The sequence below is a fragment of the Furipterus horrens genome, unplaced genomic scaffold (genome assembly GCF_987537825.1).
Source record: "Furipterus horrens unplaced genomic scaffold, mFurHor1.1.pri manual_scaffold_10, whole genome shotgun sequence".
Lineage (NCBI taxonomy): Eukaryota > Metazoa > Chordata > Mammalia > Chiroptera > Furipteridae > Furipterus > Furipterus horrens.
This window is the reverse complement of record NW_028327180.1, coordinates 44116901-44143760: the sequence shown is the minus strand read 5'-3', so window position 1 is coordinate 44143760 and position 26860 is coordinate 44116901. Positions and strand designations below refer to the sequence as shown.

General features: G+C 44.8%; 1 protein-coding gene across 1 annotated transcript; it reads left to right on the top strand.

The window, feature by feature from the left end:
- The first annotated feature begins 3488 nt into the window (after positions 1–3488).
- On the top strand, positions 3489–22147 carry ZNF333 (zinc finger protein 333). The gene is made up of 12 exons (XM_090289672.1): positions 3489–3759; positions 6326–6369; positions 7384–7507; positions 7953–8048; positions 9340–9422; positions 12662–12778; positions 13891–13978; positions 16945–17033; positions 17649–17775; positions 18167–18262; positions 18800–18876; positions 19569–22147. Exons 2-12 carry the CDS (start codon positions 6331–6333, stop codon positions 20661–20663), a joined length of 2031 nt encoding a protein of 676 aa, XP_090145798.1. The 5' UTR covers positions 3489–3759; positions 6326–6330; the 3' UTR covers positions 20664–22147.
- Positions 22148–26860: the final 4713 nt, after the last annotated feature.

Sequence of the window (26860 nt, the reverse complement as noted above, 5' to 3'; positions counted from 1 at the left end):
GTTGTCAAAAGCAAATAAGAGAAATCTTATATTTTTCTCTACAAAAATTAGTAATTCAAATTATGTTCATAGTCTTTGTGTTCAGTCTCCATGTGTATGGTCTTTATGTGATTTGTATTTGTCTGTGTGTTACATGTAGTGCTTTTTCTGCCTCTGAATGCCATAACTAGGGTATAATATTCTATTGGCCTAAAAATATTCAATGTTTATATAAATTAAGCAGGATTCTATGTTCTGGACAAAATATTTGATATTAAAACTGGTTTTAAGTTTGATTAATGTCTTTTAGGGTTGTAACAAAAATGTGGTGTTTTACAGAAAGTTTATGTTATATCCTTTTGGTTAAGTATATTTGACAAGTTTCCCAAAGTTTAAATTTTAAGAACTGAGAAATGACTTTGAGTTATTCCAATGGGCCCCCGGAATACCTCAAGGATTTGTTCTCTTTTCTTACAAAAAGAAGGTTTTGAATTAATTAGGCCTATTTAATATCCTTAAAATTACATGGGAAGCTTTGCCAAACAGAATAATAATAATACCTATTTTATTTGTATATACATATTTTTATCAAAATAGATTTTCTATAAATTTTAATCTGCTTCAGGAAGAAACTTGCAAAGATTCAGAATCAAGTTCAAACAGGAAGCTGTTGGGGTACCAAGCGTCCTGTCAGTGGCACTGGACAAACCAAGAGTGAAGGTTCCCTGTGGGGACATCAAGCAGTGGTACCCTGGGTATTTGTAACCCACACTTGGGGAACTTCTGAATTGTTTCCAGTGGTCAATGTACACTTCTGATAAATCCTGTACAGTGTTTTAGAACCTTGCATACCATCAGTCTTTATATATATTAAGATTTGTGTTTTAAATCTAAAAATGAGCTTCAATCTTATGTAATTTCATGGTAATTATTACTTATCAAGATATTACTATCTTGAAATGTATTTTACAAAGAAGCAAAGTTTGTTGTCAATTGCATTTTAATTGAATCTACAACCATGTCATTTTAAATTTGATCATTTATAGTCACTGTTTTACTCTAATGCATTTGCAAATGTATCTTTGAATAGGTTTGTGAACGACTCATCTTTAGAGTAAATGAAGATTTATAGAATCCCAAGGAATAACTGGATTCATGGAAATACTAGTAAATAAGACCAACAAAATTGGTTATATGGGACTAAATGAACTAAAAGATAATTGTTATTCTTATGACTTCAAAATATTGCTAATTTAAAATTTTTGTTTCCCAGGTATAAGGAAACTTTTACCTAGAACAATTTATAAATTATGCCCCCAGAAGCAATCTTGAACCATTTATATTTTTCTCCCTACCTGATCCCCTCAGAATTTGGCAACTCTTAATGAGTATTATTTTCATGGCAATATGTCTGTTTGCATAAACCCAACAAGAATATGTTCTCTTTATGATAGCACCGGTTTCCAAATGTAGCTTTATTAACTAAGTCTTTGGAATGTCATAATTGAAAGAGTCAGGTCTGGACTCTGGATGTCACCAGAAAGCCTTAAGGAATTAAGATTGACTTTTGAAGCCAATAAGAGCCCCTTGGAGAAAATGGCCCGGTACCTTGCTTTGTCATGTGGTTTGTGGTAGTCTTTCCAGGTAAGAAATGAATGTTGCTTTCCTGAAAGATGGTGAAGAAGGAACCTAAAGACATTTTGGGGATCTCAAGAACTTGAGGAATCCATCCAAACCTATAGAAATTGCAGGTAAAGCCAGAGGGCACCTGTGTGACTTGGCTTCTGTGTCCTGAAGGGCTGACTAAAGTTCAGTCTGAAGATTCCTTGTAAAATTCCAGCAAAGCAGATTTAAAAGAGCCTATATGATCAATTACTATTCTTGTGTCCATGAAAATAATCAGGCCAAATTGAAACTGGATTTATATGCAGTCTCTTTAATAAAATGAGGGTGATCGTAGGGAAAGAAATTGCGTTTCAATGGCAATCACAATGTCCAATTGTCACTCACAAACTGATTAAATCCTAGTTTTCCTAGTTTTCTTCCAAGCAAATATTTCATTTTTTCTTTCATCCTTTGACTTGGAATTATTGAACTACTGATGCAGTGTACCTACTCCACCTCTCCATTTTTTTTGAATTTTGAGGGCAATATCTGGTCCTGCTTTTCCTGGCTAACTCCCTTCATTGGACTTACAGCAGTCCTTTTCTTTATTGTTTTTAGGCCATGTCTCCTCAAATATCTCATATCCTTCATTCAACAGAGCATCCAGGCTCTGGAAGATTCCCTCCACAAACTGCAGCCACTGCTCTCGCCTTTTGGGCTGTCCAATTCCACCCTCTTCTTAATGACCCACACCTGGATTCACAGGCAGGGACATCTCTACACCCCTAGCCTGCCTGAAGTAGTTACAGAAGAGATCTTCATCCCTACTCCCCAGAACCAGGCCAGGTCATTAAGAATAAATCCATTTTAAAACTAGAGAGAGGAATGAAAGGATAAAGTCAGTGCCGTTTGATACTTTGGCTTCTTGTTAAATATGACTGCTACTTTACTCTTCTGAGCTTATGTCCCCAGGACTGGAAATTACTGGAAAGCAAGAACAGAATGTGATGAGCCTCTCCCTACAGCCACAGGAACAAGATAACATTGGAACAAACTGCAGCTTCTGTGTTACAATGCCCCAACAGGCCAGGGGCCTCAAAATATCAACCCCCAACTCTTTTAAAATCAAATTATAAGCCAATAAAAGCACAAAGCTCCCACCCCTCAATACTGGTGTATCTCTCCACACCACACCCCTCTTCTTTCTTGGAGAGTGAATAAAAACTTTACTCTCTGCCCTTTCTTCTCTTTGTGAATTCTTTCCCAGCCCGCGTCACCAACCACCCTAACAGCTACCTGCCATAACTCACTTTTGGTTAAGAAGTTTTAATTTTAGATCATCCTATGTTACTGTCAATCTCTGAGTTTATAAGGCCTCCCCTGAGCTTGTCAGGCTTCGTGTATGGCCCCTTTGTCATCCACATATATGAGGTCGTTTGTTGACTAAAATGCCCTTAGGTAGTGCATGCCTGCCTATATTCGATTCTATTTTTAAAAGAAATTACTAAGACTGAAAAATAAATCTTACCTAGGATATATTTTTGTAGAGAATAGGATTAGCCAAAGGAGAAACGTGGAGGCCAGAGAAGGGGAGAGGAAAGTTAAACATGGAGCATTCCACCACGCCATTGACACCCCTCAACCAAGCTCAGGTCCCGCCCCAATCCCCGCCCATTGGACGCAAGCCTCGCCTTAGCCTTGCCATCGTACTAGACCCCATCCCCCAACCTCCCCCGGCTCTGGCCCTCCGACCCAATTCCAGAGCCTAACCGCACCCCCACAGGTGATTAAATCAGAATTTCTGCTCTGAGTTTGTACTCAACCAGGGGGTCAACCTCCAGGGCACTGTCCCTGGCCCCGAGAACCCGGGAGCCCTTGCTACTTCCGCTCCCAGCAGCCCGAAGACCGGAAGTGAAAGTGAGCTGGGGCAGTGGCCGTGTTGTCCCTTGGAGGCTTGCAGGGGTACCTCGCGGCGTGCTGCGGTGGGAGTGTCTCTCGGCGGTTTGCAGGTGTGGTCCGGCCCCTCGGGAGGACCGGGAGAGCGCGGAGGGGCGGGACAGCTGTCCTGGCCGAGGTCCTTCCTCCCCGTGGTCGCCCTGGGGCCGGGATGAGGCGAGCACAGATCGGCCGCGCAGCTTCGTCCCGCACTCCTTCGGCCGGCTACCTCGCCCTTAGGTAACCCACTTCCGGGCAGACCGGACTCATTCATCTATCGGAAGGGAAATCACGAAGTGTAGTCCAGGTCCTGCAGTTCAGGAATGGTGACACCAGCCAGCCCCAGTTCTCACCCGTCCCGTGTTTGTAGGGCCCTATCCTGTCGCCCTTATGCAAAGCAACTGTTATAAGCAGTTCACGTTTTATTTAATATAACATTTCCTATTATCTAGCTCTGCAATGGGAAAGTTAGGTCTGAGTTTGCATGTGCAAATTGGTTTGAATGACTTGTCAAGTAAATTTTTAAAAAACGGAGTGCATCCTCTATCAAGGGATGCATTAGATGAGGTTTTTTTTTTTTTTTTTTTTTTTTTTTTTTGTGACTGACGATTTGCAATTCCTGAAATTAGGGCCTGTTAACTTAGCTTTTCTTGCCTTTTCCTTTCATTTTCTTCTTTCTTTTAAAAGGGCTTTTATTTTATGCCTTTGTGAATATCAGTTGTTTTTTTTTTTTTTTTTTCACGGCGAGGTGAGGGTACCGTAAGAAAAGCTATTTCTCAATTATGTCATAAGGCTTATCATTTAGGAAAAGTAAGCTATTCTCTTCACTTTGGCTCAGTTACCCCAAGCCTGTAAATTACTACAAAGCTTCAAAACATCTGGGACTCCAGGGAAAAGATGACATAAGTTTGTTAGTAGTGGGAATTGAAATTGAGTTGGCCATAAGTTAAAAACGTTTATAATAGGGTTAAAGCTCACTCAAAAACATTAATTCTGGAGGAAAATTAAACATCAAATTTCAATTTTAGAAGTGAAATGTTTGTTTTCAAAAAGAATACATGTCTCATCTTGCCTTTTTAGAAAGAATTAATGTTCCTTAAAGACATCTGAAATCTCTTGTGGATTGTGTTATATGAACAGACATTTTAAGTCATTGTTATATTGATTTTTGTGGTGTTAAGTTGTTCCGTGTGCCTGTACGTGCAGGCATGTGCCACCTTAGTCCTGCTATGCTGAATTGTTTTGGGGGAGTGTTGATAGTTTGGCACATGTTGTTGGGAGTGCCCTGGATGAACTGGGCCCTGAATAGGGGAAAGCAGTGCCACCAAAATAGATATAGTGCTTGTCTCTGCAGAGGTTTTATGATAGCTGGGAAGACAGATATAAATTAATCATGAAAGGGTGATATGGAAACATGGAACAGGAGAATTTGGGGAGGAGATCAGGAAAAACATTTTAAAAGGGACAAGTGTTTGAACCTAAAAGATGAGTTGTATGTAGCTAGACAAGAGATCGGGGTGTGGACTAGGAATGGGGAAGAGATTTGAGAGAACATTTCTAGATGCACAATCCTTCAGGCAGTACAAAGCCCAGTGGCATCCAGGAGCCTAGGAAAGAATGGGAAAGCCAAAGTAGAGAAAATAAAGTGTGGAGTGGATGAGCCAGGTTGGAGAGGGAGGCATGGCTCTGAAGGTCATTGTAAATTTTGGGCTTTGTTCTAAAGCTATTGGGAAGCCACTGAATCATTTTTAAGTAGGGGACTGACATGATTTTGTTTGCGATTTAGACAAAATATCAGCTGCTGGATTGAGCATGGAGTTTGGGATGGGCAGAGTCCATATATAGGAGCTTGGATAAGTTCAGGTAGTTGGGTCTTAATGATGCTTGTGGAACTGGAAAAGATGCAGTGTTTGAGACATGTGGAAGGTGGAATTGAGGGTTTGGTAATTGACAAAGTCTCTCTACTACAGGTATTGGCAAATTATGGCCCATGGGCCAAATCTGACCCAATGTTGTTTTTTATAGTTTTATTGAAGCCTATTTTTTATGTGTTCTTTAAAAAAAAAAGCTTGTTGATGAGAGAGAGAGAGAGAGAGAAACATCTATTGATTGCCTTTCATATACACCCCAACTGGGGATCGAACCTGGAACCTAGATATGTGCTCCCACCAGGAGTTGAACCCCCAACCTTTTGGTATATGGGATGACTCTCCAATCAACTGAGCCACACTGGTCAGGGCGTTTTTATGTGTTCTTTCTTTATGGCTGTTTTTGTGCTGCAACCACAGTTAAATAGTTGGTATAGAGACTGTATGGCCCATAAATCCTAAGATATTTACTATCTGACCTTTTATAGAAAAAGTTTGCCAACCCCTAATATATAAAGTACTTAATATGCATCAAATGTGCTGGTGGCAGAATTTGGGGTCCAGAAAAAAAAAATGGACATAAGCCTATACTTAGTTTATATTGTGGTTGGAGGGAGAGGCAGAATCACCTAACAAATAAATATAATTTTTATATTATATTACAACTGGATAAAGACAGTGGAGGAAAAGTAGAGGTTGTTAAAGGTATTTTAAGGGAATGTGAGGACAAATGATCTTTTTGTTAGGTGAGAGGCAGTAATAGAAATGGTCAGGTGCTATGGTCTGATAGGTGGCCTGAGCCCAGTATGTTGCTTATTGGGTTTTTGCTTGGTCACTGTGACGGTGACTCACAAAAATGGAGTTAACCTGAGTTGAACCCCTGTTGGTGTTCTGCTTCTGCACTCACCCCTTCTTAGACTTGCTGTCTTTTGTTGCAGGGAGGATGCCTACTGAGACCTTAAACCCTGGTGCTGGTGTCATGGTAAGGAGTTGGGGAGTTGGGTTGGTGGGGGTGGATGATTATGTACTCTAACCTCCATCCCCTCGCTCTTCACCATCAGCTAAGGGGAAATGTAGAACATCTCAGCCCTTCTCCCGGGGACCTGGTGACCTCTTTCAGTGCCTGACTTCTGGAGGAAAGTGGCTTTGGAGCAGGGGCTCTGTGCCTAATTCCAGAGTCTGACTACAGAGTAGGGCTCATTTAGAGCTGGCTGCAGAGCTCCCGTAGGACCATCCTTGCTCTCTCTTGTGAGACCTACCATAAGCATGTTGCTGTCGAAATTTAAATTTAAATGAATTAAAAATCCAATAAAATTAAAAAATTCAGTTGCCTGAGCCACATTTCTCAGGTGCTCAGTAGCCACACGTGCTGGTGGCTGCTCTTTTGGCAATCGCAGACAGAATATTCCCATCATCCCAGAGAGCTGAACCAGACAGTGCTGCTCTAGGGAATTCTTAAATTACAAGGCCATACAATTTCTCAGTTGCAATGGAAGTCCTGTTTTGACAGGCTTAAAAGATTGCTAAATGCTTATATAAGTCTTGGGAGGGGACTTAGGGACATGTGAAAATGCAATGATCAAATCCAAACTTCTCATGCCTTAAAGAAGGAGTTTAGGAAAAACTCTCTAAGCTCAGAAGTACAGGCTCTGCCATCACTGGTCAGTGAAGTGACAAAGAGAGCCAAAACTTACACCTTTGGATTTGTCCAAATGTTAAAAGAAAATAAATATTTTTGGCTTGGTGGGCCATGTGATCTCTGTTGCAGCAACTGTTCAATTCTGCTTTCATTGCACAAAACACCCATGGAGATAGGTAAACAAATAGGCACGGCTGTGTGCCAGTGAAAATTTATTTACGAAAACAAGTGGCAGGTGGGCTTTGCTGAGCCCTGGAATGGAGAGAGCTCCATGTCTCAGTGTTCTTGCGCTGGGTTTCCCTTCCCCAGAATGGTGGGGCTGGTCCTTGCTGAGCCAGAATATGTGTGCTCTCTTAGGAATCAGTCACCTTTGAGGATGTGGCAGCGGGGCTCAGCCAGGAGTGGGCATTGCTGGATGGTGCGTGGAGGAACCTGTGCACATACGGAATACTGGACAACTGTAGGACCCTGGCTCCTAGGGGTAAGGCTGGCATTGAATGCTTAAATCCTGTATGTTTAAGCATCTGCCACGTGACCACAAAGATGTGGGGTAGGCTTCGTAGTGTTTGCTGTTCACTGGTTTCCACAGGATAACAGAGCTCCATTTGTTGCATTGACTTAATTTTTTCCATAGTCAGGTCCTGTGTGGGTCTCACTGACCTTGGCCTTGGCTTTAGGGCTTAGAGAACCTCAGCCCTGAGGGGCAGAGAGGAGGGTGTTTGTGGTTTGGGCCCTTGTTAAAGAGCTTCACTGAGTTCATTAGAAATTGGACATGATCACTTTGCATGCCCAGTTTCGGCATCTTGAGCTGAACTCCACGTGGAAGCTGGGTGGTCATGGAAGCTGGGTGGCTGGTGGGGAAGCATTTGTTTCCTCTGCAAGTCTTCCCTCCCTCCCTCAGGATGGGTGTCTTTCTCCATGAGCAGGGACACCACCATGCAAACCCAGGCTTGCCTCCCAGGTGGGGCCAGGAGAAGAACTGGGGGCAGCAGGACAAGGCATTCTCCATGCCATGGGTGTGGGTGAGTATCAGGGGATGCAGGGATCTTGTGACCCACCTGGTATGGGGACAGTGTGCTGGAAAGTCGGTCTTAGAACATTTTGAAGGCCCTCTATTGTGAGGGAAAATAAGGCTATTTGGTGTGAGGTTTCTCAAGGGAGTTGCTTTAGCTTTTCTTTGGTTTTTCACATTCTAGCTCTTTGGTCTCAGAAAAAGATATGTTCCAAATTCTCTTTATTGAAAAAATTGCGATATTCACAAACTATAAAATTCAACCATTTAAACTGTGTAATTCAGTGGCTTTTAGTATATTTACAAAATTATGCAACCATCACCACTACTAACTCCAGAACATTTCTCTCACCTCAGAATGAAACCCTATGCCTGTTATCAGTCGCTCCCCACCCCCTCTCCCCCCAGTCCTTGACAGCTACTAATGCTTTCTGTCTCAATGGATTTGCCTGTTCTGGATATTTCATAGAAGTGAAATCATGCAACACGTGGCCTTTGATATGTCATCTTTCACTCAGCCTAACGTTTTTGAGATTCATCCATGTTGTAGCATGTATCAGTGTTTCATTCTTTTTTTAAGGCTGAGTAATAGTCCATTCTATGGATGGACCACATTTTGTTTACCCATTCATCTGTTGATGGACATTTGGGTTGTTTCTACTTTTTGGCCAGGTGAATAGTGCTGTTGTGAACATTCATGTATAAGATTTTATGTGGACATATTTTTAGGTCTTTTGAGTATACTTATGAGTGGAATTCCTGGGTCATAAGGTAACCCTATGTTTTAACTTTTTGAGGAACCGCCAAACTGCTTTCTAAAAACAGGTGCAACATTTTATGTTCCCACCAGCAGTGTAGGAGGATTCTAATTTCTCTACCTTGTTACCCATACAGATTACCCAATTCCTCTTTCAGTCGAACATTTCTGTGTGTGTTCTTTGGCTAATTGCTTCCTGCTTGTTTCTGTGATAGCACTCTCAGGCAGCGTCAGTCTCACTTCCCATTGAACCTTTTACTTGGAAAAATAGCCTTTCATTTCCCCCTCATTCCTGTCACTTCCAAATTTCATACACAGCTCTACTTGCTTTGCTCACTGATGCTGTCTTCCCTTTCAGTACCTACCCAACTTTAGGTCAGTATTTTTATTTATTTAAATATATTTTTATTGTATTTTTTCCACTACCATTTAGTCCTGTTAGGTCATTATTTTTAAAAACATATTTTTGTGTGTGTGTGTGTCAATTTCATACCAGTATTTCTTTCTGAAAAAAATTTATTTTTTTGGTTCCAATTTATTTTAGACTGGGAATCTCATCCTAAACCCAAAGAGTCTACTCCTATGCAGGATATTTTGGAGGAAAACTCACCCCATGATTTGCAAATGGTAAGATTTACAGTGGATGATCCGTTATTCTTCTCATTGGAGAAGTTGAGGAACACATGAGTTGAAAATGCACCCCAGGGCCCCTCCCTACCCAGTGTCTGAGGGGACACTGTGACTGTAACTGTGAATATGGCTCTTTCCATTAGTCTGTGACTCATTAATTTGGGTAAACTCAACCTGTTGCTCAAGACTCTTTCTTCCTAGACGGTTCCCCCAAGCAGACATTTCCATCAGTGTTAGTCAGACATTGATTGTGTGAAATGTGACTTACTCTGCAACAGTCATGAGAAACATGCTCTCTGTTAGGGAAGCCCCAGGAAAGTTGCATGTGTGAGAGAGCCTGGTGGTGGAGCCTGCAGCGTCCTCGGAGAACTCGGCCTGTGTCAGCAAGGCACGTCTCTTAAAGTGCTGATGGGAGCATTCCTGGGTGTGGCATGGATGCCAGGGAGCTTTTTGTCATCATTCACCCCTTGTTAGGAGCAAACTCCTGGAGAGAAGGCACCTGATGATTTAACTGCAGTGGGAAAGGCTTCTGGAGGAACCATACCTGGTCATGAACAAGAGAACCCACAGGAGAGAGGACCACTCTGATTTATAAAGAATGCAGGACAGTTGTCAGGGATCCCACCCTGCTTAAGAGACAGGTCGAGACCCCAGACTGGAAAGAAGCTGTTTTCACAGCAGGGAAGAACCTTCAGAACCAGCTCATACATTACAGTGCATGAGAAGATGCACATGGAACCCCTCCATCCTCACTTTGGCTCTGAGTTTCCACTTTCCCAAACTGCTGGAGCTCCCAAAGTTTGGGTTCCCATACTTGGGGATTTGGAGGGTTAGGGTTTGGGTAGAGGGACACACATAGCCAAGCTTCACCCTTGGGCTGGGTCTGCTCATCCCAGAGCCAGTGAGATCTCTAGGTTCCCTCAGTCTGCACACCCTTCCCTCTGTTATGGATGGCGTTGGTCTCCGGGCATTATAGATGCTGGCCCAGTGGATGGGGTGGCATGGCCCCGGTCGTAGAGACCTCTGTCCTGTTTGTCCTGTTCCTTTGCCTTGAGCACAGGAAGCCTTACCCTGCATAGCCTGATATAGGCTGTGGGGCGGCCCAAACTCTCACCTCTGCACACCCTGCAGCAGACCCCAGGGCAGCTGAGACCCCCTCCTTCTCCCCAGGTCCTTGTTGCCCTTGGTCTACACTTTTGTTTAGGTAGAGGATGTTTTCTAGTAGCTTGGGAAAGGGCATGGGGTTTTGGAGAACTTGAGATCTGCAAATGTGCTACCGGAGCTGCTGGATTGCAGGGGCCTCATCTGATATGATCAGAGGATGTTTTCTAGTAGCTGCTTGGGAAAGGGCCTGTGGTTTTGGAGAACTTGAGATCTGCAAAGGTGCTACCAGAGCTGCTGGATTACAGGGGCCTCATCTGATGTGATTGGTGCAGTAGATCCCTTATAGAGCTTTCTGTGTGTCAGAGAGCCCTCAACTGATGCTTGTTGAAGGAAGGAATGAACACATAAGTGCTGTTGCAGGCATCTCCAGGCCCCCACCAACCCCATGTCTTTATTATTATTATTTTAAAAAATTTTATTTATTTTTAGAGAGAGGGGAAGGGAGGGAGAAAGAGACAGAGAGAAACATTGATTGGTTGCCTCTTGGATGTGCTGCAACCTGGGACTGAACCTGCAACCCCAGGTATGTGCACTGACTGGGGATTGAACCAGTGACCTTTGCGGAAGGGTGCCCAACCAACTGAGCCCCACCAGTCAGAGCCTGTCCCCATGTCTTGACCAGCAGGTGGACCATTAGAGGGAGGGAATGCGCCACGATGGACAGGTCGTCTCTCTGGTTTCTGTGGTCTTTCCTCTCAGCATGGGGCTCCAGCCCCTTCCACAGAACTCCAGCCTTGCTCAGTAGTGAGCACCAAGTGTGGGAGAAGGGAGACTCTCCTGCTGCATCTGAGCCCAGGAACTAGGCAGTCACAGAATTTTTTGAGTGGGGCAGAGGAAATCTATTTCCAGACACATGTAAAGAAATCGAGCAGTTCATCCCTGAAGACATATAACCCACAGTGGTTGAGTTGGATTTGGAGCTGAATCAAGGCCTAACTCCTGAGACCATCGTCTCAGATATCAGGATATACTATACTGCCTGAGGTCACACAGCCTGCCACTTGGTTGATGGTGCTGACTCTTCAGCTAACTCTTCCAAGCCATTCCTGTGTCGTCAAGCCTTTTCCCAATCACTGAGGCCCACTGGCAGTTCTGAGGCCTCCCTGTCACATGGCAGTAAGTGCTAGTGGCCAGGGCCAGACCGAGGCCCAGTGGCCTCCCTGTTGTGGTCAGCTTCACCAGTGGAGAGCCTGGGAATTGCCTTAAAGGAAACTGAGAAAGGGGTGTCTCCAGGCTCAGTCTTCCTATGCCACCTCACCATGACCCACCCGGCTCCTGGAAGCTGAGGTCTTTTGTCCACACCAAACAGTGCTCCGTCAGTATGTATTGGACAAATAGGCTATACTCTTAAAACACTTTTTTTTTCCAAGAAGAGTAATCTGTGTCAAAATTACTTTGATGAAAATGTTTGTCTCAAAATATACCCACAGAGAGGCCAGTGCCACAAATTTTTTTTGACTCACATTTCTTCAGAGGAGAGGGTTTGCTATGCCAAGGGGGCCACACAGGGTAAGTGCCAGGGTCAGGGAAGGGGCAGAAAGGAGTGAGGGAAGAGTTTAGGCCAGAGCCTGTGTGGGTGCTTCCACAGGGTAGGTTAAACAGAATTGGTGAGTTTGAGTAAATCTGGGGACCTTGACTCGGGGGGCTGCCCTTTGTTGTCTGGTACCTGGCCTGGGTGATTTAGGATGGAGGAGTATTGGCTTGTGTGAGAAGTGGCTAAGGATGTGGTTCTGGGTGGCAGGGGAGACGTAAACAGCTGTGGCCAGTAGTTTGGCCCTGTGGTTGATGGGTGCCAAATAGACAAATACAGACCACGTTCATATTCAGGACCAAGGGCTTTCAAACTTTCTGTAGTCAAACATCCTGTAGTCCCTCTGAGGGACCAAGGGAGTCCCTCCAGGGCCCTCCAGAACCAGAAAGGGGACAGGTCTGTTGGGATCTGCCCTTGGACCCTTGGAGACCCATGTGGCCCAACTTCTGACTTCGCTACCCCTAAAGCGAGGGTCCCTGAGGCCGAGAACAGTGTTAGTGAAACCTCTGTCCTGCTCAGCACTCCCCATGCCTTTTTTTAGGAGCCAGGGCTGGATCTGAGGTTGCAGATCTGGCCCATGATGGGAGAGAGGGGGATACTTTCAACTCCAGAGGACCAGCCAGCTCTCTGGGAGTCACCTTGGCCTTCTGGATACACAGTAAGCCTAGGAGGTGGTTTGCTGTGTGGGTCTCAGCCAGTAAGGCCTGGGGTTCAGGATTTCTGTTAATGAGGCCAGAGGGAAGGGAGGCATGTTGGGAACTGGGAACGTGCTAGAGGTCCAGGCTTAGCTTCTGGTAAGAACTGGACAGGCCCTAGCATTTCTGCATGAAAGGCAAACCTTGAAGGTGGCAGGTGATAGGAGCTACCACCCTGGCCCTGCCTCTCTTGGTCCAGCCTTTCTTCCTTTGATCTTTCCACCCTCACACCCACCCTGTCCATGGCCAGGAAACCTACAGGAATGAGCGGGTCCTATGACGTGAGGGCTCTGCGAGGACTGGCCTGACCAGTGACTGAGAGTATCAGAGAGGGACACTGAGGGCGTGTCCTGTCCTGAGGAGAAAGATCCGCTGCCTGCCCTTGCCCATCACCTTCCCTGAGGGGCCTGTTGCATTTACTTCCCATCTACCACCAAGTCCTGTGAGCTTTCCTCCCAAACTATAATCTACGTCTGATTGCTCCTCCTGTCCCCACTGTCACCACCCTGCCCAGATTCACCATTAGTTCTGAACACCCTCCCCCTCTCCCTCCACTGGAACTGCTCCTAATAGGCTTCTGCTTCCAGTGCTCCCACTCTGGACACAGAGGCCAGAGGCATCCCTTAGAGGTGCAAGTCAGGTCAGATCGCTTTCCCGGGGGAGCAGGCGCCAGCAGAGCAGCATTTAAATCCTTTCTTCCACAGCAGGGCGTCCTCCAGAAATAACTCCCTAACTCCTCCATTTGCATGGGTCTACCCCACACCCTCCCTCTACCTGCTGGCACCCACTGCCTGCTTTGCTCTGGTGTTTTTCTTACAGCTGGAGGCTGCTCAGAGGAGGCCTCCCCCACGGGGCCCCTTCTCTCCATCCTTCTAGGAGTTGTAGTTCTAGCACAGTGATTAGCCTTGTCTTGAAGAATTTGGTAGATCTGGACGGTTAACCAGGGCATGTCCTTTTATCAGTATGTTCTCCAAATCAGGACCAGCCATGCAAATTAAGCCATGAGAGTGAGCAGGTGTGAGTGGATCCCATTGACCACCATGTGACTCTAATCTGTCCCTGTCACTCTGTCCAGGGGCTGAAGGCGGCTGCGCAGATTCAGAGGGTGGCCACACCAGACCCTGCACTGGGCGTTCCCAACCCCTGGGTGGCCAGGGGTTCTGGTGAGTGAGTACCGGGTGGAATCCCAGTCAGTGGGCCTGGCATCTCCAGCCTTCATGCCCTCTCACTGCAGGCATTACTCTGCACTGTTGGGAGAGAATTCATAAAAGCCTCTCATGATCTGTGCATTCATAGAAAAGACATTTCCATAATCCTCAGTTTTTGTCTTGGACTTACTGTTACGAAAGAGCAGGCTCCACTAAACTGTGGCAAAAAGCCAGACCCCTCTTTGGGAGAGATTAAATTCTTCATTACATAATTATGATGATGGGAAAGATTACAATTGAATTCACTATACATGGCATATGTTTTAACTGAACTTTTAAAAAATGAGGTTAAAAGGCACATTTACTGAGAAATAGGGGGAAAATTTTGGGGAACAGATTACATCTTTAATTGCAAGCCCTGGATTAGATCATAATTACTGTGTCATTTAGTTTAGCCAGATGTGCTGTTTGGAGGTTTGGAGAGAGTATTTCAGGCCTAGGAGTAGCTTCTGGAAAACCCCTTGGGGAGAGAGAGCCAGTGATGCCCAGGGGCTCATGGAAGTCTGTGGGAAGGGGGCACAGGGAGACGGGGAGAGTGGGGTGAGCTGATTGGAGAGTGATTGGGCTGCACGTCATTCAGGGCCTGGAAGGGTGGAAAGCCTGAGGCTGCTGGGAGCTAGGGATGCATTTAGGTGAATGAGACAATGCATCTGAGGATGAAGGAGTTAGGAATGGAATAGTGGCAGCCTAGACTTGGGGTGAGTATGGAGTCGATGTGGTGGGGGTCCCTCAGACCACTCCGAGGTTTGATGACTTATTAGGAGGCCTCATAGGGTGCAGCGTACAGTTGGACATGTGGCTATGGTTTATTACGGGGAAAGGATACAAAGCAAAATCAGCCAAGGGAAGAGGCACAGGGGGTGAGGTCTGGAGGGAGCCGGGCATAAGCTTCCAGACCCCTCTCCCGGCAGAATCACATGGGATGGACTTCTTTCCTGCAGTGAGCTGGAGCAACTCATGGGACATGTCAGCCAGGGAGGCTCATTAGAGACTTAGCACCCGGGTTTTCACTCAGGGCCACGCACGTGCACGCCCTCTGCCCAGAACATACCTATACTCCCGGCTCCTAGAAGGAAAGCAGGCATTCAGCACAAACCACATGGTACACACAGTTTAAGCAGTATGAACTCATCAGGGTGGAGGCAACCCCCTTGATATGCAAGTTTCCAGACCCCAGCCAAGGCCCAGCCCTGCCATCAGCCTTGCTGAGGAGCACAGTGAAGCCTGCTGTGTTAACTCTTATCTGGGTGGTAGGTGAGCATGGAACATTCATTCTAAGGTACGTAGGAGGTCAAGTTGAGACAGTTTGGTGAGTTGTGTGTATATTCACTTACCAGATGATCCAGAGCATTTATGTGCCAAGCATGGTGTGCGGGACAGGGCTGTGACAAAGTCACGAGGGAGTGGCATTTAAGTGGATCCACGAGGGAGGAAGGTGTGATGTGGCATTAGCCTTGGAGAGGACTGAGGAGGAAAGGAAATGGGTGTGTGGGGTTGGGGAGAGGTGAGTGCTTCATGTAGAGAGGTCACTACGTATTTTTTTTGGATTAATTGTTGGGGTCTGTAGAGTGTCCGAGAAGGGTGAGATTTCTCATCTGAGGCAGGGATGCCTTCCTGACGTTAGGGACACTGGAAGAGGAACAGGCCTTGGGAAGAAGGTGGTGAGTACGTGGTGGGGGTGGTTAAACAACAGTAATTTATATCTCCTAGTTCTAAGGGCACAGAAGTCTGAAAGCAAGGTGTCCGCAGGGTCATCCTTCCTGTGAATTCTGGAGCAGGGGATCCTTCCTGGGCTCTCTCCCAGCTTCTGGCAATTGTGGTATTCTTGGTGTTCCTTGGAGATGCATTGGGCTAATCTCTGCCTGCATTGCCACATGGCCTTCTCCCCGCATATGTCCGTTTCTGTGTCTCTTTTCCTCTTTTTATAAGGACACCAGTCATTGGATTGAGGGCCCACTGTATTCCACTGTAACTTCATCTTAACTAAATACATCTGCAAAAACCCTATTTCGAATAAGGTCACATTCTAAGGTATTCAGAGTTAAAACTTCCCCTTTTTTATTGGGGATCACAATCCAATAACAGTTTGCCCTCTGGCTCCCCCAAATTTATGTCCTCCCTACATGCATAATACATTCACATGATCCCAACATTCCGCCAATTTTTACTCATTCCAGCATCAACTCCAAGTCTAAAATTTCATCTAAATCTCATCAACTCAGAAAATCGCAAATTTCATCTTGCAAATCATCCAAATCAGGTATGAGTTAGACTGAGGGTGTGGTCCAGCCTAGGGGCAAACCTTCCTTCTGTCAACTGTGAAATCAGAAAAGGAGATCTCTGCATCCAGAATACAATGGTAGGGCAGGCTTAGGAGAGGCATTTCCATTCCCAGTGGGTGAGAAGAAAGGGGTCAGGGGTCCCAAGTCAGTTCAACACCCAGCATGGCAAGATCAAAGCCTGAGAATAATCCTCTGGCTCGGGGCTCTGTCCTCTGTCTGCTGGGGCGACAGCCCTGCCCTCAAGCTCATTCTGAATGTTCCATTCTTGTTCTCCCAGATAGGTAAGTGGAGAGATTGGAGCCGAGGGTTGGGTGTCTGGGTCTGGAGTTCAGATGTGAGTCAACCTGGGTATTTGGGCCTTGTGAAGTCAAGTTGAGAACTGATGCCCAGAGGGGCAGGTTGCTGGCTGAAGCAGAGAGGACTGAGGGCAGGAAGGTCTGCCACATGGGGATGCTAGCCAGAGGTGAGATGGAAGAGGAGCTTCTACAAAAGACCGAGAAGGAGACTGGGCATGTGGGCGGTGCGTGTCGCTGTGAGTGTGCATACATGTGTGTACACATGTGGTCACTCACAGGGTGGGCAGCACTTGGTCCTGCGAGTGAGCTCATTGGGCCTCACGGCTCTCTGCTTCTCCTCTAGCTCTACCTGCTCAGGGTCCTGTGTGGCTGCAGGATGAGAGCACAGAGGAAGAAGCTGTGGTTCCCAGGGTGCTGTCTACCTGTTCACAGGTAAGGAAGGAATCCTCCTCATTCTTCCCTTTTGCTTTGCCCCCTTGTCCCCTCTGATGGCCCAGAGCTTCTCCACCCCACAGGGTTGGTGTCCAGGCATCCAGGCACTGGGCCTCTTGCAGTGGGTGGACAGCCCAGTCAGTAACCCCGCCCCCAGTCACGCCTTCCCCAGGTGTTGAGTGCCACGTTCTGCTGAGTGTCAGGAGGGAAAGCAAAGCAAAGATGTGAGCTGTCTTCATCTCATGGCCTTCATGGTCTCCTGGAGCAAACGCTTCTCTTGCCTGCAGTAGGCTCAGGTCTGCTAGACCCCGGGGCCGGAGGGGAATAAAACTGCAAGGGCTTCCTGGCTAGTTGTCAATAGCTGAGTCCTGACATGAAGTTGAGGTCCTTTGTCGCTTCGCCTCTGGGTGCTATTGCTTTGGGAGGGAAGAGTAGAGAGAGAAGAGTTCTAGTTTTGAGGCCTAAGCCAAGGGGCAGATTCTGAGGTACCTCAGAGCCCCACCTGAAAACCCTCCACACAGTGACTCCCTTCCCCAGGCTTGCCAGCCCCCCATCATCCTCTTGAGTATTGGCAGAGGTGGCCCCTGACTGAGCCTGGGTGGGTGTGCCTTTTAGGAGCCAGTCACCTTTGCAGATGTGACCGTGCTCTTCTCCCTGGAAGAATGGATGTTTCTAGACTCTGCACAGAAAAGCCTGTATAGAGACGTGATGTTGGAGAACTACAGGAACCTGGCCTCAGTGGGTAAGGCTGGTCTCATCGCTTCATCCACACAGTCACACAACAAGTGTGGGTTCTTGGAATTGAGTGGCAAAAAGACAGACAAGTCCTGCTGTCATGGTGCGTCTAGCCTAGTGGCTTCCCTGTGGAAATGAAGATCTGTCTGCTGTTTCAGGTGTCTCAAATACATCCCTGAGCTAGGCCCTCGGCTTTGGTGACCAGAATGTCTCAGCGTCCTCAGGGGCCCTGTGAGGGAGCTGCTTCCTTAGTGGAAGAGCTCTGCTGTGCTCATCAGGTTTTATGCATGCTCATTTTATTACTCCCACCACAGAGCCCCTAAAGACTTCAGAGTATCAGCCCCTGGTTTCAGGGCAGGTGCAGTCCACCCACTCTGTGCGTCTTTCCCCACGAACAGGAGGTCAGCTATGCACACTCAGTACCTTTTCCTATTTGGAGCAAAGAGAAGCGATGTGGACCACTGAGAGAGGGATCTTCCCCGGAGCCCGAATAGGTGAGCACTAGGCAGGTCAGGGGAGCACCAGCTCTGATCGGTAAGATGAATGTTAGATTTGGAAAGTGTCAGTAATGGAAATACTTTCAATGCCTTTGATGAAGAAGGCTGTTGGTTGAACTCCCTTAGTGAATTCCACCCTTTTTCCTTTCCCCTTTCCTCCTTTTATCTCTAATACTTCCCTCTGGTTTCAAAGAATGATTTATCCTACCTTCTCTTCACATTTTGCATTTCCATGTGTATAGTTCATCCAGTTCCTCCTCACTGTAGGTTGTTAATACTTTCAACATCAGTCCCAGTCTTAGTAAATTACTATTTTTATCCTTGTTTCTATGATTACATGACTTCTCACATAGCCAAATGCCTTAAAATTTTCCTTTACTCTGATACATTCCTCCTTTTCACTGTTTCTTCCTGTATTTAAGACCAGTATTTAAAAAAATAGTTTACATGTTCCCAGCTTACTTCTTTGGTCACCTTGATCCTACCGTTTCCTTCTCTGAACACTTAACGTTTTTCTCCCTTAATTCATTTCAGAACTTCACCTTCAACCCCAAGAGTCCATTCTCAACAAAGATGTTTTTGCAGAGAATCCATCCATTGGCATGAAAAAGGTAAGGTACACAAAGACTATTCTTGGTCCTCTAGAATAAGAAAAGTCTGGGGTTGCTGTTGGTTAGAAAAACGGCAGAAGAGGCTAGAGAGAGATTGAAGGCAAGGGGCGCTCACCCAGGAGAAAGCAATTTCTTGGGAGTCAGTGAATGTCATGAAGTGAGAGAAAACTTGAAACATAGACCAAGATGCATATTCACAGAGTTCCCACACTTAATGTTCATAAGTGGGACACAGACGTAGAGCATTTCAAATTTAGTGCTGCCCTGACTGGCATGGCTCAGTGGGTTGGGCATTGTCTTATGAAGCAAAAGGTCGCCAGTTCTATTCCCAGTCAGAGCACATGCCTGGGTTGTGGGCCTGGTGTCTGGTTGGGGGTATGTGAGAGGCAACCAATCGATGTTTCTCTCCTTCTTTCCCTCTCCCTTCCCCTCTCTCTAAAAATAAATAAACTTAATGTAGCCTTAAGCAATTCAGATAAAGTCCGCATCTAAGAAAGCCTGAGAAAGTAATGAAAATGTTAGCTCTTTGTGGCATCACATCCATCTAACAGAACTCAGGGTAGAAATAGTACAGAACACAAAAATGGTGAAAGCTTCAGCTGTAGAAATGACTTGATTCTACACACAGTTCACTTGGAGGAGAATGTTGATTTAATGAAGTCTTTGGTTTTTGCATTTTTGTCATTTGACAGCAACCTCCATCTGGAGAAAAGCTCTGCAAATATAATGAACTTGGGAAACCCTTCAACAGCATTACACAACTTTTTCAGTATGAGAGAATTCATGCTGGAGGCAACCTCTACAATTGCCAAGAGAGTGCAAAAGCCTTCTTTCAGACTACTCAACTAATAGTGCGTGAGAAGATCCATAGTGGAGATAAAACTTATGCATGTAACAAATGTGAAAAATCCTTCAGATACAGCTCCGACCTCATCAGGCATGAGAAGACCCATACCTCAGAGAAGTACTTTGAATGTCAAGAGTGTAGACATGCCTTTAAGTATTCCTCAAATTTACGGCGCCACATGAGGACTCACACAGGAGAGAAACCCTTTGAGTGTGGTCAGTGTGGGAAAACCTTCACGAGGAACTTTAACCTGATTTTGCACCAGAGAAACCACACGGGCGAGAAGCCCTATGAATGCAAGGACTGTGGGAAAGCTTTCAATCAGCCATCCTCTCTGAGGAGCCATGTGAGAACTCACACTGGAGAGAAGCCCTTCGAGTGCAGTCAGTGTGGGAAAGCCTTCAGGGAACATTCGTCCCTGAAGACTCATCTGCGGACTCACACCAGAGAGAAACCATATGAATGTAACCAGTGTGGGAAGCCCTTTCGGACGAGCACCCATCTGAACGTTCACAAGAGGATCCACACGGGGGAGAAACTTTATGAGTGTATTACTTGTGGTCAGGTGTTGAGTCGGCTCTCAACCCTTAAGAGTCACATGCGAACCCACACTGGAGAGAAGCCCTACGCATGCCAGGAATGCGGGCGAGCCTTTAGTGAGCCCTCATCCCTCAGGAAACACGTGAGGACCCACACTGGAAAGAAGCCCTATGTGTGTCAGGAATGTGGGCGAGCCTTTGGCCAGTCTTCACACCTTATCGTACACGTGAGAACCCACACTGCAGGGAAACCCTATGAATGTAATCAGTGCGAGAAAGCCTTCAGGCACAGTTCTTCACTTACTGTGCATAAAAGGACTCACACCAGGAGAGAAAATGTTAGGAATGGTGGCCTGCCTTTATCAGCATCTCATTTGTTTGGTGGGCCTCTTGCTAATTAACTTACAGTTTGTAAAATTAGAAACATTTGGGCCTATAATCTCATAGTATCACTTAACTATATCACATGTTTTGGTGTCCAGTTTCATTTGTTTGATTCTAAATGTCTAAGTTTCCATTATCATTAAGTCTTTGACACATGACTTATTTGGAATTAGATTTTAAAATAACTGTACATGGTTATAATTACTTATAGTGGAATACATAAATCTTATGAGTTGAATGAGTTTGACAGGTGTATACATACATGTAACCAACACTCCATTCAGGATACAGAACATTTCTGTCATTCTGGAAAGTTACTGCATAGATCTGGGTGTTTTATAGTTGCTTTTTTGGTGCTGGTTTATAATTTAATTACATTGTGAGCAGAGTATGTAGTCTTTCTGATATTGAATCTTAGGAATTTGTTGAGATTTTCCTTTTGGTCTAGTATGGCATATCCTTTTAATTGCCTATCAGAACTGCCCCTCTTTCTTACAATAAAACTTAGGTTTTTTTGTTCAGATTGGTAATGTACACTATTAAAAAACCTCCATCTCCCAGCCCTTCTTGCAGTTAGAGAAGGCCACCTCCCCCAGTTCTGGTCAGTATGAAAAGTCACTGTGTGACTCCTGGGAAAGAGGTTGGAAAGGAGTGATTTCATTTAGCCAGATCCCTCTACTTGCCTTTTGTACTAACAGACATAATGTCCAGTGCTAGAGGAACCATTCTGTGGCCATGAGGGTAAAAGCCACAAGCTGAAGACAGTGTGGCCAGAAGTCACAGCCATTCTGGTTCCCTAGTTGGTATCTTTATGTGTCTGCGCCAGCACTGGACTGTTTATTTATGAACATCTTGTTAGATGAAAGGGATGCATTTCCTACTGGTATGTGACATTGGCTCTTTTGAGGAGGGAGGTGGAGAGGGGAAGGCAGGGATATGGTCAGTTTTTATAAGTGCTTCATGGGTGGTTGAAATCAATGTACTGTATTCTACATGTCTACTAAATTGAGCATATTATTTGTGTTTAATGATCTTTTGTACATTTATAAATATTGGCCCCTGTCTTAGCTCAGGCTGCTGTAACAAAACTACCATAAACTGAGTAGCTTATAAACAACAGAATATTATTTCTCACAGTTCTGGAGCCTAGAAGTCCAAGGTCAAGATGCTGGCAGATTTAATATCTGGTGAGGACCCGCTTCCTGGTTCACAGATGGCCAACTTCTCTCTGTTTTCACATGACAGAAGAAGTGAGGGAGCTCTCTGGAGTTCCTTTTATAAGGGCACTAATCCCCACCCATGAGGGGACTGCTCCATAACCCTATCACCTCCCAAAGATCCCACATCTAGATACCATCACATTGTGGTAGGCTTTGGCATATGAATTTTGGAGGACACATACATTCAGTCCATAGGAGTCTGATCTGTCATTTACTGAAAGAGCTATGTTGAATTCTCATCATGATTGTGGGTTTCTGAATAAACCTTGTAATTCTGTCAATTTTTAATTTATATATTTTAAAGCAATGAAATGAACTGATTAAAAATTTTTTTATTTTTTAGAGGGGAAGGGAGGGAGAAAGAGGGAGAAAAATGATATGCAAGCGAAACATTGATTGTTGCCTCTCACATGCCCCCAGCTGGGGACCTGGCCCGCAACCCAGCATGTGTCCCAACCAGGAATTGATCTGGTGACCTTTCAGTTTGGAGGACGATGCCCAACCCACTGAGCCAAAACGGCCAGGACCAATTTTTGATATTTTATAAGTTTCTAGCAAATTGTTTCTTATAAAATGACCATCTTTCTCTCTAGAAATGAATATTCAACCATTCATCATCATAATAGCAAATAATTATTTAGAGCTTACATAATAGTAATTGATAGTATTTCCCTAAGCTTTTCATCTTAATTTATTTAGTCCCTAAAGTGACAACAAAGGAAGTTCTTTTACTATCTTCAATTCACAGGTGAGGAAACTGAGGCCCAGCAAGATGAGGTGAATTAACCAAGGTTATGCAGGTAGTAAGTGACAGAGTCTGTTTTGAAGATCCATGTTCTCTCCACAGTGCTTTACCCAAGGGGGCTAGTCTTCATTTTTATCTGTTCTAACAGAGTTCTGTTTTTGTGTTTTAAATGAGGTACAACTTATGTAACAGTTCATAAATTTTAGTGCACACCTTGATGAATTTCACATGTTTCTGTACCACCCACATCAAGATATAAAATATTTTATCTCTCAGTCAATGAGTCCCATCCCTAGAGGTAACCAATATCCTGACTACGTGACCATAGATTTGTTTTTCCTGCTCAAAGAAATGAGACCTCACAGTATGCCCTCTTGTGTGTTTTTTCACCTAATGTAGTGCCCATCAAATTTATCACATTATAAGTAGTTGTTCTTTTTAAAAATTGCTGTGTAATATTCCATCATCTGTATTAGGATTTTAAAATTCTACTCTTTATGGGCATTTGGATTCTTTCCAGGTTTTGCTGTTATGAATAAAGCTCCTGTGAATGTTCTTGTGCAAATCTTATTGTGGTCATGTTCTCATTTCTCTTGGGTATTAACCTGGGAGTACAGCTGCTGGGTCACTGGTAGGCATATCTTTAGCTTTAGTAGATGTTGCCAAACAGTTTTCAAAAAATGGTTGAAACTATTAATACTTTCACCATCAATGAATGGAAGTTTTTTTTTTTTTCTTTTTAAGCTTTTGCTTATTTATTTTTAGAGAGAGGAGAAGGGAGAGACAAAGAGGGAGAGAAACATCAATGTATGGTTGCCTCTCATGTGTCCCCAACTGGGGACCTGGCCTGCAACCCAGGCATGTGCCCTGACTGGGAATTGAACTGGCAAGCATTTGGTTCGCAGGCTAGTGCTCAATCCACTGAGCCACGGAAGTTGTATTTGCTGGACTGGAAGTTGTATTTGCTATGCATCTTTGACAACACATGCTACTGTCATTCAATTTAATTTTAGTTTTATTAGTAAGTGGTTTTCTGTGTTTTAGTTCACATTTTGGAGGAGGGGTGAATAATGATGTGGCAGGTGGTTGCCACAATTTTTCCCATTCCTCTGAACATTTTTTTCAAGGTGACTTTTCTGCTGCTATCAGGAGGTGGAGTTTATTTCTCTACTCCTGAAGATAAGCTTGATCACATTTTTTTTGCCAATGGGACATTATCAAATATGATGGAAGCAGTTGCTTGAAAAACACAAATTGGGGTTTGCCCTCTCAGCTGTGGTTAAGACCCTTGAGAGCAAGGTGTGAAGAAGCCTGGATCATCCTCCTAATTGAGAGGCCACATGGAGAGGGGCCTCTTGCTGAAGGTCAGCACAAGCCACCAGACATGTGAATGAAGCCATCTTTGAACATCTGGCCCCAGGCAATTCACCAGGTGGTTGAAGTTGCATGAGTGACCCTAGGTGAGGCCATCAGAACTGCCCAGTTGAGTTCAGCTCAACAGGATTATGAGTACCTGAGGTGGCTATGTAAGGATAGATAACTAACACAGACGTTAGTATCAAAAAAAGGATTTTCGGCTGACTCCAGACCCCACTCTCCACTTGTATGTTTTGAAGTAGGGAGATCACTAATCCTGGGAGAGAAATTCTGAAAGAAGCAGCAGATTTCTACTATTGCCTGGGTCTGGAAAAAGGCATGCTGATCTGAGGACTTCCTCCTTTAAGATGTACTCCCTCCATTGGGAGAGGTTGGGGTTTCTAAGATATGTCCCTGTCATCAACTGTCTTCATATATTCTGTTTCCTTACCTGTTGCACTTGAGGTTCCATGCAGGCTTGTAGCTATTGGGGACTGATTCCTAGGCAAGTCCCAGGAGATGGTGGGGGCAAGGTTGAATGAACTTCAGACTCCATACAAAGTGCAGGAGCCTGGTATAAGGAGCCTGCGGTCACTGCTGGGAACTGTGGGCTGCAGGATCAGAAACTAGTGAGGCAGTGGCCATGTGGAGCCTGACTCTTGTCACCTTTCTGCCCCAAAGCTTTCTGTGCTGCTGCCGTTGCTATTGGGAGCTGCAACCCTGATCCCTGGAGGTGAGTCTGCCCAGCCAGCACCCTCTTAGTGATGGAAGCTGGGGAGCACATGCCAGAATCTGGGTTCCTTCACCAACAAGAGGGAAGTGGGGAAAAGCTTATTCTTCAGGTGAGTCTCAGAAAAGGTCTTCATCTGGGAGTAATAGAATCCATTTCTTCCTCTGCAAATCCGTGGAGATTCTTGAGCTCTTCCTCTTCCAACAGCGGCTGGCAGCTGGCATCCTCCATTCCTTGGGACTTCTGACCAGTATCCATCCCAACAGTATTCTCTAGTTGGAGGTGCTCTTATGCCACATGTTTTGGTGCCTCTGCCTGTCCTTGTTATTCCGGATTCATATCTCTATCTGAGGAGATCTCCAGCAATCACATGGTGGGCTGTAATGGTGCAGAGACTTCAGTGTGGTGGCGAGGCACATCAGAGATTGTGGGGTCTCTGGAGTCCTCAGCCCTGGGAGCAGCACAGAAGCGCTTTGTCAAGGAAACAGGTCAAAGGAAGAGTGAAAGGAACAGGGCAGTGGTGGTGTCATGACCAAGAAATGTAGAGTGAAGAGCTTGGGCTTTAGAACTACAGGACACCAGTAATCTCAATCAACCTCTCACTGTGTTTGTATCCACACACACAGAGAAAAGGTCATGTGAGGACACAGGGAGAAGGCAGCCATCTACAAATCAAGAGAGAGCTCTCATCAGAAAAAAAAAACACCCTGCTAGCACATTGATCTTGGATGTGCAAGCTTCAAAATCATGAGAAAATAAATTTCTGTTGTTTAAGCTGTCCAGTCTATACTGTTTCGTTACAGCAGCCTAGCAGACTAAGATACAAAGAGAATGAAAAAAATGTGGACAAAGAAAATCACCATAGTTCTACCATACAGACTGTTGGAAATATTTCTTTTTTGGGGGGATATATTTTTCTAATTTTCAAAACATCAGGAATATTTTCATTTATAAATAATAAGAATCTAGCCTTGGCTGGTATGGCTTGGTGGATTGAGCACTGGCCTGTGAACCAAAGGGTCACTGGTTCAATTCCCAGTCAGGGTACATGCTTGGGTTGCGGGCCAGGACCCCAGCTGGGGGTGTGCAAGAGGCAATCACACATTGATGTTTCTCTCCCTCTCTCCCTCCCTTCCCTCTCTCTAAAAATAAATAAATAATTTTTTTTAAATGAAAAAAAAGAAAAAAAGGATCTAAAGCTCTTTTAAGTATTGCTGAAGAATAAGAACAGCTTAGTTTTAGACTTGCCAGGGTCTAGGGATGTAGGGCTAGCATGATGGAGGTCTTCATGCTGATGGAATGTTTAAAACTTTTTAAAATTATATTTTATTGTTTTTGCTATTACAGTTGTCTCAAATTCCCCACCCCCAACTCTCTCAGGCAATCCCTACACTGTTGTCCATATCCGTGGATCATGCATATACGTGTATGTTCTTTGGCTACTCTATTCCATATGCAGTACTTTATATCCCATGACTATTCTGTAACTACCAATTTGTATTTCTTTTTTTAAAGTATATTTTATTGACTATGCTGTTACAGTTGTCCCAATTTCTTTTCCCTTTGCTCCCCTCTGCCCAATATCCCCCTTCCCTCCAGCAATCCCAACCCCCTTAGTTAATGTCCATGAGTTGTGCAAATAAGGTTTTTGGCTTCTCCGTTTTCTATATTATTCTTAACTTCCCTCTGTCTATTTTGTACCAACCAATTAATGCTTCTTAATCCCTGCACAATTTCTCCATTTCTCCCCCTTCCCCTTCCCAGCTGATAACCCTCCAAATGCTCTCCATATCTATGATTCTGTTCCTTCCGGTTGTTTGTTTAGTTTGTTTTTGTTTTTATCTTTTTAAGTTCTGTTGTTAATAGTTGTGAGTTTGTTGTCATTTTAAGTTTGTAGTTTGATCCTCTTTTTCTTAAGTAAGTCCCTTTAACATTTTATATAATAATGGCTTGGTGATTATGAACCCTTCAGCTTTACCTTGTCTGGAAAGCACTTTATCTGCCCTTCCATTTTAAACGATAGCTTTACTAGAGAGAGTAATGTTGATAGTAGTCCCTTGCTTTTCATCACTTTGCATACTTCTTGCCAGTCTGTTCTTGCCTACAAAGTTTCTTCTGAGAAATCAGCTGATAGTTTTATAGGCGCCTCTTCTTCTTTCTTCG

What these genes read in the sequence shown, in the direction of transcription:
- ZNF333 (XM_090289672.1), top strand. Translation starts at nt 6,331, where the DNA reads ATGCCTACTGAGACCTTAAACCCTGGTGCTGGTGTCATG. An exon ending in CTGGGTGGCCAGGGGTTCTG is followed by an intron (nt 13,979 to 16,944) that starts GTGAGTGAGTAC and finishes CTTCTCCTCTAG; the next exon opens with CTCTACCTGCTCAGGGTCCT. An exon ending in CATCCATTGGCATGAAAAAG is followed by an intron (nt 18,877 to 19,568) that starts GTAAGGTACACA and finishes GTCATTTGACAG; the next exon opens with CAACCTCCATCTGGAGAAAA.